At 37.4% G+C, this 10,939-nt stretch overlaps 1 protein-coding gene across 3 annotated transcripts; it reads left to right on the plus strand.

Moving 5' to 3' along the window:
- Nucleotides 1-956: 956 nt before the first annotated feature.
- LOC132129431 (sarcolemmal membrane-associated protein-like) lies at nucleotides 957-10,643 on the plus strand. 3 transcript variants are annotated; one of them, XM_059541030.1, is made up of 10 exons: nucleotides 957-1,257; nucleotides 1,580-1,639; nucleotides 3,339-3,464; nucleotides 4,715-4,789; nucleotides 4,878-5,183; nucleotides 5,889-6,084; nucleotides 8,002-8,161; nucleotides 8,344-8,478; nucleotides 9,301-9,388; nucleotides 9,812-10,643. In XM_059541030.1, exons 2-9 carry the CDS (start codon nucleotides 1,591-1,593, stop codon nucleotides 9,382-9,384), a joined length of 1,131 nt encoding a protein of 376 aa, XP_059397013.1. In that variant the 5' UTR covers nucleotides 957-1,257; nucleotides 1,580-1,590; the 3' UTR covers nucleotides 9,385-9,388; nucleotides 9,812-10,643. The 3 variants fall into 3 exon arrangements, with proteins under 3 accessions (XP_059397013.1, XP_059397012.1, XP_059397014.1); XM_059541029.1 differs by having other exon boundaries at nucleotides 958-1,213; XM_059541031.1 differs by lacking the exon at nucleotides 9,301-9,388 and having other exon boundaries at nucleotides 959-1,213.
- Nucleotides 10,644-10,939: the final 296 nt, after the last annotated feature.

A 10,939-nucleotide genomic window follows, 5' to 3' on the forward strand; every position in this document is an offset into this window, starting at 1 on the left:
GGTCAAATTTAGAAAAATTAGCCAGTGTAAGTCAACCTGAAGGAGAAAACATAATTATTTCATAAAGAGATTTAAAGTGATGGCACTAGAAATTCAATGCATATGTCTAATGTAAAATTATAAGTAGCTAGCTATAGAGTGTACATCTAAAGTTATGTTCAGATGAATTATGCAAAATGCACAACAAGATTGCACAGATTTTCTATAAGGTAAGTAAATAGCAATGTGTAATTTATGTAAAGATTCAAGAATAAAGTTTTGTTAAAATAATGTGAGACTTCCTATCTATCTATCTATCTATCTATCTATCTATCTATCTATCTATCTATCTATCTTTTTATGGATGTATCTTTTTTATGGACAGTTCAATAGATTTTAAATGATTCTGTTTCCTTAAATGCTAGATTCATAAATATTTATAAATAATATAAATGGAAGCAGAAGCACCCAAACATACCTGAAACACGTTGAAGAGCTAATTCAAAATAATAACTTCATACTTTTCCTCCTAGCACTCAAAATCAGGGTTATTTACATTTGGATACCCTCTAAAATATTAAATAAACACGTGACTATAAATCATTGCAAGCAAAAAAATGCATGTATTTGTTGAGGATCAGCTGTGAATATTTGTTTACTATCGACTTTGCCCTCTTCAAATGATCGGAGCACTTTGACGTGTCACGTGATTGACATCTTGACATGCAACTTATAATATAATTTATTAAAGCACAGTGCTATGGTTACCATTTGGCACTGATACAAGCACGAATGACTACTATTGTTAACCTTTTGTTACATAAGAGACGCCCTAATGAGTGAAAACAATGGGTCTGAGTGTATTCTACTATGCAGCTGCAGCCTCTTTGGATGCCTCGGGACGCTTGTGTGGCCATGTGAGCGAGAACTCCAGACCACCAACACCAGGGGGGCGACAAATGACGACGCATGCAAACAATTTCCACAAAGAAAATGACCCCTCAGAGTACAATATACTTTACTAGCGATTCTATACAGTAGTCTTTTCCACCCAAACGTTTTACTGCATGATTCTGTGAGGTGAAACCCCAGACAAGATATTCGATGCGTCGGTGCCCCCCGCTTTTCAGAATGGACTCGTCCAGTTCTCATCGCCGGAATCGATAGTTATAAAGAAGCTTGAATATTGCAGCTCTGTTTCGGCACCGGCTGACGTGACATCACGAGTCTTCAGGTAACGGAATCCGTTTATAGTCCTCAGACTTAAGCGACGTGAAGGTAGTGATTAATCTTCTTAATTGATACAATGACGCATTACATAACTGGCATGGCGTTATGCTTTGAATGTGAGCTATAATTTGACGTTTAAAACTGGAAAAGATGAAGACTTGTGTTTGCGTCATTAAAAATCTCTTGCCATTTTGAAAAACTGTGATTATTTTCGTTTACCGCCTCATTAACTAGCTGAGTCATAATTGGTATCACCTGGAAATGTGTAATTAATGTCTTTACTATTCAAGCCAATTACTTTAATTAAAAAAATAGCCAAGTTAATATTTTACAGTAGCATTAACATAATTGCTCCCGTGCTTTGTTACAGTGGGAGAAATAATGGAGGAACAGCTGAAAGATCCTATTAATAAAGTGTCTCTGATCCAAGGTAAAGTCACATTACTGCGCTTGAGTTTCTGTAGTTGCTGAAGTGTTTTGAACCAAACTGTAGTTCTTTACTGTTCCATTAGGCAATAATTTATAGTATAATAAAGCTTGTTTTTTATTTTTTATATTTATTTTGCTTACAGTATGTCAAAAGTACTGTGAGTCTAAAACAGATTGTTTGGCTATGTAAATCTAGTTTTTGTTGAGCAGAATTGGACTAAATCTTTGTGATCTATGTATTTTTAAATATTGAATTTAATTATTTTTACTATGCATTTTTATTATTTTTTACATGGAAAAAAGACAGATAGAGAGGGGAATAAAGTTTGGTGCATTTTTAGTGTGACACTTCTGTAAGATATACATTTTATATGGGTATAACTATATTTTGCAGTGCTCTTCAGTAGTTCAGTGCAATTAATATGATTTGATGATTTGATAATTTAATGATGCATGGCAGAATATTCTTGTCATTAGTTGCAATGGAAAGGTTTTTGAATGGAACGGTTTTCCAGTCTGTGCTAATACTTTAATCATGGCAGAAATTTTGTCTGACTTTGTCTTCCTGTTGGTACATCTATCTTCCTCCTCACACACTCAAAAATAAATTAGGCCAGAGCATTCCTATATGTCCTCATACCCAGCTGAGAGATTGAGTTCTTTGATGTAGAATGGCATCGATAAACATTACCCACTGCAATACCTCATGAAATGTTAATGCCTCTGTCCTCTCTGCTCTGGCAGTTGTGTTTGGCCTACACAGGCTTCGGTATTTTAGCTTAGTCATGCAAGTGAGGCATGTGAAGTTTAGTTTTTGGGAATCATTTGATTGCAATGATATGCCCTTGAGATGGCCATTTATGGTATACACCAGAGGTAGGCAACGTTGGTCCTGGAATGCCGATGTCCTGCAGAGTTTAGTTCCAACCCTGAAAAAAAAACCTCACTTGTCTGAAGCCTTATTAATCCTGAAGACCTTGATTAGCTTGTTCGGGTGTGTTTGATTAGGGTTAGAGCTAAACTCTATTGCCTATCCCTGGTATACACCCTTGAGTTCGTAAGATGAGGTTATATCTTTCTGGAGTATTTGATAAGATGGCCTGGTTTTCAGCAACCCATATTTAGAGGAAGAGGAGCAGGTTTGTTTCTAAGTTTAGGCAAACTAAATTGCAGCCAGTAAATGTAACATTTGCAGAGCAATGGATCAGTTGAAAATCTTCATAAATGTTTTTATAGAAGTTTTTTAGAAAACTTTTCTGATTCATTATGAAATGGCACTGTATTACATTAAAACCTTTAAAATCCTTTAATCAAATGGCAGCTTTATTAAAACCCACGGTATCCTTCCCAGTTTAAATCCTACTGATGACATTATGTTTTTAGCATAGATCTATTCTGAGTCAAGTTATTAATTCATGGAATAGGCCCGTTTTCAGACCTCCAGGAAAATTACCATGCTATTCATTCTGATTTAATTAACCTTTGGAGACATGGTTTGCACTTTGTCAGAGGGCAGAACAATCCGGCAAAGTTGAAATGCAACTCATTGATGGTGATACAGAGATAAAGACACAGATCACCCATTAACTGTTGATGAAAGAGTGATTCTCTGACAGCAGAGCGCCATAATAGTGTCTAATTATGAATGTAATAGTTCGCATTAGATGTCATCAGTGGTGGATGTGTAATCATTTCTCCAGATGAGCTGAGCAGGAGCACTGTGGAGGCCAGTGAGTATGAGAAGGTCATCCAGCGGTTGAACCATGAACTGCAGGAGGCCAATGAACAGGCCAGTTCGGGCAAACACAAGTGTATTGAACTCCAAGGTAAAAGAGGGCCTTTAAAGCCACTCTGCATAGTTGTGTGTATTTTTGTGACTTTGAAGAGTGGAATTCACTGTTGTAAAAAGATATATCACTGTTGAATTACAGTGGATAGCTGTACTAGTGCATTTATTGCTGCCGTAAATCAATCTGCCCTTTCACTAAACTTAGGGGCCGTTTACGCGACAATGTTTTCAGCCAAAACATGGAACCCTTTTATGTGTTTTGCTTGTTCGTTTACACAACAGTGGAGTTTTGGGGACTGAAAAGCATATTTTTGAAAACGGGTTTTAAAGTACATGTTTTGAAAACGCCACCATTATCATTTCCATGTAAACACCCAAAATGGGAGTCTTTGAAATTGGTGACATCATGCATGTGCGTAGTACGTGTTAGGCATGCGCAGTACGTGTCGATTTTAAAGGCAAGTGCGAACAAACATACACAACAAAGGTGGAGTACATGGTACTGTTGTTGCTGCTCAAGAGTTTGCTAACGCTTCTTCAGCAAAATGTGGATTTAATTCTCCAATATTACAACCAACAGCGGAGATGTATATATATTGTAGATATATAAAACATACAATCGTCACTTCCCTACAGATAGTGTTTAATAACAAGATGACAGCGCCAACTACTGGCCTGGCATACGTAATACAGCTTTTTTGCGAATGTGTAAACTCAAATCGTTTTGAAAACGCTGTTGTGTATACGTGAAACTTTTTAATAATGCAGTTTTTGACTACATCGTTGTCATGTAAAGTAGCCTTACGTACTACCTGAAGAGATGTTTGAGGGGAGCATGGGAAAGAAACTGAATCCATTCGCCTTATTAGAAGTGTGCCATCAGAATGATTTAGAAACTTGTATTGAAACTTGTAACTTTTATCAAAGTACAAAAACAACAACTTGCATACAGTTGCTTTAAGTTCACATAAATTACTTTTCTGAATATGAATTTGAATTTAAATATGAGAGACAAAAACATATTCTTGATCAGTTATCGCCTATACTGTATATATTTATATAAAATGCAGTATTTCCATTGTTTATAATAATCGCTATTAAATAATTATAAATATTATGTAATACATTTTAAAGATTTGATAAAAAAAAATATTAATAATTATTATTTGGAATTACTAATTATTGTGGATACTTGTATAAGCTTGAGAACATTTTAAATTTATTTGGGATGGCAGTCATGCTCAACAAGTCCCCTTAATAACCTGTGCTGTGTACTGTGTATTACAGGTCTATTGGAGGAGGAGAAAAGAGGTAATAAGCAGCAGGCCGAGGAGTCAGCAAAACAGATGAAGGTCTTACAGAGTAAGTCAAGGAGGGTGTGTCTATCTTGTTATATTTCCTAAACATTGTATTATACCAAATGGTTTTTATGTGTCTAATGTGCATTCAGCTCAGCTCCAGAAGCTGCAGGAAGATATGGAGAATCTCAGGGATCAGAAGGACAGCACAATCTTCAGCTTGCGTCAGGAAGCGCACGCAGCTGAGGAGGACCTTCAGGTGTTGCGCCGCACTATGGAGAAAACGGCAGCCGAGCGAGAGCATGAGGTTAGCGCGCTGAAGGGGAACTTGGCGACGCTAACTTCCGAGCTGGAGAAATGGCAGTTGGCTGCAAACAAGTACGAGCGTGAGCTTGACAGTGTACAGGCCAGTCACCAGCAGCAGAGCCAGCAGAGAGACAGAGCTGCCAAACAGCAAGGTACCCACAACCCCACAAACCACTGTCCTCACAGATGACTGGATTGGCCTGTAGTATTTTAAGACAACATCTTAAATCATGAAATCATGTGAGAACATCAGCATTTCTCATGTATTGTGATAAACCTAAAGGCAAATTCATCTATATTTACACTTCCACATTAATTTGAATATTCGAACAAATCAAATTAAAGCTTTTAATAATAATAATAATAATAATAATAATGATGACAATTCATACATTATCAACAATGTTGAAAGTATTAATTTTACCACAATATTGATTAATCAGAAAACTCCTATTTCCTTGAAAATGGTATAATATTTTAAGATTTCACTTAAACTAATTAATACAATTAAATAATTACTAAACTAACGCATAACTATGTTTTAACTATAAATTTTCTAAAAGGTTCTTTTATGTCTTCTGCACATTCATCATCTCTTTGGGGTTTTTGTCCTCCCTTCTCAGAATGATGAATGATATAATGTGTTTGTGGAGGCTACAAATCAAGCCCTAGGTTCACCAATGACTGTTACAGCGGTGTTTGCAGTAATCTGACAGATATTCAGAAGATGACTCACATTTCTCTCATCACTTCCACCGTTATGTAACAGAGTAGCGTTGTGAGTCAGTGTGTGTGTTGTTTGTGTCTGCATTTGTGTGCTATCTTTGGGTATGTTTTTAATTGTGTGTGTGACGCAGCAAGCGAGCTGGAGCGGCTGCAGAAGGACTGTGAGAGTCTGAGGAGGGAGTGTGCGTCTCTGAGGTCAGAGAGAGAGCAGCTGGCTGATAAACAGCAGAAAGAGAAGATCAGCCTGCAGAGTGAGAGCAGCACCCTGCGCTCAGAGAAGGAACAGCTACTGAAGAAACAACAGCAGCTGGAGAAAGAGCTGGACAGGTCTGTCTTATGCGGTATCAAATACAGTTACTTTGAAGGTGAAGTGTGTCATATCATGCCACTGAAAGCACCACATGTATTCCCACCCTAAACTCACACTGTTAGTTGAGTCAGTGTTGCCATGTAAGACATGTTCAAAGACACCAATTTTTGTAGAGCCACAATGTTTAAACTTCTTAGGGAAATTAAAGCGATAGTTCACTCAACTCAAATCTTTATTTACTCATCCTCAGGTTGTTGTATGACAAGTCTTAGGGTTGCACTACAAAAATAATGCCAAATAATGGCTTATCATGACTAATTTTTTGTTTTTTTTTTATTTTTTTAACTTTTATTTTTAGCTGCCTCCTATCCAATAATCTCAATAGGCTTTGCACTGAACTTTTAATATTCAATTCAATTTGATCAGATGCAACTGCAGTCACAATTTATGAGATGCATTATTTGAATGCTTGGCGAAAGAGATGCGTTTTTAATCTAGATTTAAACGGAGAGAGTGTGTCTGAATCCCGAACATTATCAGGAAGGCTATTCCAGAGTTTGGGAGCCAAATGTGAAAAAGCTCTACCTCCTTTAGTGGACTTTGCTATCCTAGGAACTACCAGAAGTCCAGAGTTTTGTGACCTTAGGGAGCGTGATGGATTGTAACGTGGTAGAAGGCTAGTTAGGTACGCAGGAGCTAAACCATTTAGGGCCTTATAGGTAAGTAATAATGATTTGTAACTGATACGGAACTTAATAGGTAGCCAGTGCAGAGACTGTAAAATTGGGGTAATATGATAATTTTTTTTTGACCTGGTAAGGACTCTAGCTGCTGCCTTTTGGACTACCTGTAGCTTGTTTATTGAAGATGCAGGGCAACCACCTAGAAGTGCATTACAATAGTCTAGTCTGGAGGTCATGAATGCATGAACTAGCTTTTCTGCATCAGCAACAGGTAAAATGTTTCGTAGCTTGGCAAAGTTTCTAAGATGGAAGAATGCAGTTTTTGTAACATGGGAAATATGGTTTTCAAAAGACAAGTTGCAGTCTAATATAACATCCAGATTTTTGACTGTAGCGGAAGTAACAGTACATCCATCTAGTTGCAAATTGTAATCTACAAGATTCTGTGTACTGTTTTTTGGTCCAATAATTAATATCTCTGTCTTATCCGAATTTAATAGGAGAAAATTATTGCTCATCCAATCATTTACATTTTTAACACACTCTGTTAGCTTAGATAATTTAGAAGTTTCATCTGGTCTCGTTGAGATATATAGCTGAGTATCATCAGCATAACAGTGGAAACTAATCCAGTATTTTCTAATAATATTACCAAGGGGCAACATGTATATTAAAAATAGAAGAGAACCTAGGACGGATCCTTGTGGCACTCCATATTTTACTGGTGATAAATGAGATGACTCCCCACTTAAATAAACAATATGGTAGCGATCGGACAGGTAGGATCTAAACCATCTTAGAGCCTGCCCTTGAATACCTGTATAGTTTTGTAATCGATCTACGAGTATGTCATGATCTATGGTGTCGAACACGGCACTAAGATCAAGTAAAATTAGCAATGAGATGCAGCCTTGATCTGACGCAAGAAGCAGGTCATTTGTAATTTTAACAAGTGCAGTTTATATAGTGCAGTTTTAAAAGTGTATATAAAAACTATGATATGTGCAATTTAAATGTTTGTATGAAATCTAGTTTTTATTTGACTGTTGATTATTACAAAAAAATAATAAATGGCAATTGAATTTGGACTGGACTTGAACAAAATCAAGAATGGAATCAAAACATTTGAAGAACTTGCGCAGTCCTACCGGTACACTTTACCTTTAAATAGGAGAAAAGCTCTTTTTGCTGTCTTTTGAATGTAATGACGTTGTAATCTCTCTGGATTCTGAACCTGCATCCTGCCCACAGCTCCAAGAAACAGAACACAAGCCTGAGCAACACGGTCAAGACCCTGGAGAAGACGCAGGTAGACCTGGAAAAACGACTGAGCGTCCTGCAGGAGGAACACCAGAGAGCCACCAGCCAGCTGGAGCAAAGCAATAGCAGGATCAAAGAACTGCAGAAAGAGGTTATTCCTATCGTAGTTGAGAAAGAAAGAAAGTAACGCTGAGATTCATTAGCAGGCATGTCACAAAAGAGCTCTGCTCCTAAAAAAAGACCTGGCCCCTGGACACACAGACTGTGTGTGTGTTATTGATTAGGCTGATTGCTCCTTGTGAAAGATTCCTACTCTCTCTTTTTCGCTCTCAGTATGAGGAGATCCAGGCAGAGCTGTCAGGCCTCAGGGAGAAGTATGAGAATGCAGAGGAGGAGAAACGCTCCTTCAGTCTGGAGCTGCAGCAGAGCAAAGAGCGTCTGAGTCTTCTGCAGGACAAAGAAAACAACGTGAGTGTTCAATCCCTGTAATGCTGATGTTCAACAACAGGGGCACTGACAATAGGGACAGTTCAAGAGGAAAGAGCATATATTACGTTGTTTTATGCCCTTGAAATCAACGCTGAAAAACATAGCATCATTTGTTTGACATACACGTCTTACAGTTTGTTAAAAAAATTTGTATAGCCTAAAGGTGAAGTGTGTAATTTCTGTGGCCAACAACGACAGCTGAATTGCAGACTGTTTCCAAACAGGTTTCCCCAAATACTTCTACAAACATTTACATAAAGAGTAAATACCCCCCCCCCCCCCAACAATTCCATGTGACAACATAAAATACATGTGGAATATTACTGTCACCAAAACAAAAACGAATATTTATTTTTTATTTTGCATCCATTCTTCAAACTGCTTGACCTATGGATAGGGTCACAGGGGTGCTGGAGCTTTTAGGCAGGGAAACTTTTATTTTATTTTAATTTACTCCTGCAACACAATTGAGATTCTTTGAGATTCTTGTAATGTTTTTATTCTAATGAAGTTATTAATATATAAAATAATATTTTAAAAAATCTAACAATATAATAAAAACTACAAGCAATTCCAAACTAAGCATCGGTTGAGCCAAAACTTGACATGTCAAGTTTAAACAAACAGCTGTATAGTCTCTGCACATTAAACTGGAAAAGGGGAAGAGGTTATCAATGAAACAATTACACACTTCACCTTTTGATTTCTTTATCTTGATGACCGTTAAATTCAACAGTACAGTTAAAGTGTACATAAACACAAGCCAATCATTCAGTAATATCCCTCCCTTCCCTTCTTTAGCTGTCTTTATTGCAGCCCATCCTAGCCGTAGCCATCGGCGTTGTCCTGGCTTTGCTGTATTGGTGCTTGGGCCCATTGTGGTAGAAAGGTACACAGTGCTCCCGTCCCGTCTCATTCCTCTGCTTCATCCTTAGGGCTATGCATGACCACTAAATAATTCTCTCAGCTTAAGCTACCAAATACTGTCCGATCTTCCGTAAAATGCTTCTGTTTTCCTACTACAGGTCCGCTTTGTATCATAAGACGCAGAATAACAAGTGTTTCTAATAAATCAACTGCATTTTGAAGGTTATTTTCCCAGTGTAGCTCTAAGGCATCCCGGCTTTCTTTGTCCTCCACTGTACTACATCTGCTGTCCTCGTCTTGTGTGTACTGACCTCAGTTTCTCTGCATCATGTCCTTGTGGCTTTTGTGTCCCCGTCTCGGCTCATTTGCATCCCCGATTGTAAACGAGTTCCTGATAGGTGATGCGGTACTACAGGTGATGTCATCTGTATGTTTGTTCTTGCAGGGAAAATGGATCAGGTGGATGCCCGTCGCTGCTGTGACCATTGCCGTGACGGGGTATTTGCTTTCAAAGACCTCAAAATAAACAACGTGATGAACCAGTAACAAGCACAAGCACACGCACCATGACATGCTTACCTAGTAAATGTTTCTCAGACTTGTGACATTTGTATCCTTGTAGTCTGTGTGGTGTTAGTTTGAGTAACAAGTGTTTAAATGCAAATACTTACTTGAGTATTGAAGGCCTTAGATTAATAATGTCACAACATTCCCTCATTTGCACCATATGTAATAGATTTTTTTTTTAAATGAGAGATTCTTTATGCACTGCGTTGTGAAGTATCTGACCCATAACAGGTGTTTTATTGAACACTGTTGCTTTGCTAAATAAACAGTTAGTGAGTTGCCTTATATAACATAACTTTAGAAAAACAAATGTTAATGCATCCCTAAACGAACACTTTCATGAGAACTGATTCAGAACTGCAAAGCCCACTGTAATAACCATCAAAGTTCTTTAAGTTTTAACTTGATCATGTTTTGTGGCTTAAAGGCCTAAATCTGCTAGTAATGTTGTATGTATTTGCACCTTATACGAAGCCATTAGTGATTAGTCTATGCACTGTACTTTATTGTGATAAGGATTTGCCATATTAATGACGATGATGATCACTATTTACCTTGGACATTAGAGTGCTAATGTGTCCGAAAGAGACCTATAATAGAGTGTTTATGATATATTATGTTTATTACTTGTACAGAGATTTAAGGAAAAACTACCTGATCTAACAAACATGATAATTGCAATAAATAAGCAAAAGCGAAGTTCAACCCTATTAAGTCCCTGTTTAATTTTTATGTTTATTTATGGATATCAGCTGAATTGTATTTCGGTAACTTTACAGTAAATTTGTTAACATTTGGTACAACTAAATGACAAATGCTGTAAAAAAAAATAAAGTTTTAATGCTTATGTAGGTTAATTTTATTTATAAATATGAAGCCAAGTTTGTCATAGACCTGCAGCCAAAGGCACACTTCTACGGTGCGATGAGTCATCCCTCCTCGACACTGCATCGGAAATATGAGGACATGCCCGGATTAAGAGAGTTCTGGCAATAATACGCTCCAT

The sequence above is a fragment of the Carassius carassius genome, chromosome 46 (assembly GCF_963082965.1).
Source record: "Carassius carassius chromosome 46, fCarCar2.1, whole genome shotgun sequence".
In the NCBI taxonomy this organism is placed as follows: domain Eukaryota; kingdom Metazoa; phylum Chordata; class Actinopteri; order Cypriniformes; family Cyprinidae; genus Carassius; species Carassius carassius.

Excerpts from the sequence above, each read along its gene's own strand:
- LOC132129431 (XM_059541030.1), top strand. The coding sequence starts at position 1,591 with ATGGAGGAACAGCTGAAAGATCCTATTAATAAAGTGTCTCTGATCCAA. Across the intron at positions 3,465-4,714 it reads CAAGTGTATTGAACTCCAAG|GTCTATTGGAGGAGGAGAAA; the intron begins GTAAAAGAGGGC and ends TGTGTATTACAG. Across the intron at positions 8,479-9,300 it reads TGCAGGACAAAGAAAACAAC|CTGTCTTTATTGCAGCCCAT; the intron begins GTGAGTGTTCAA and ends TCCCTTCTTTAG.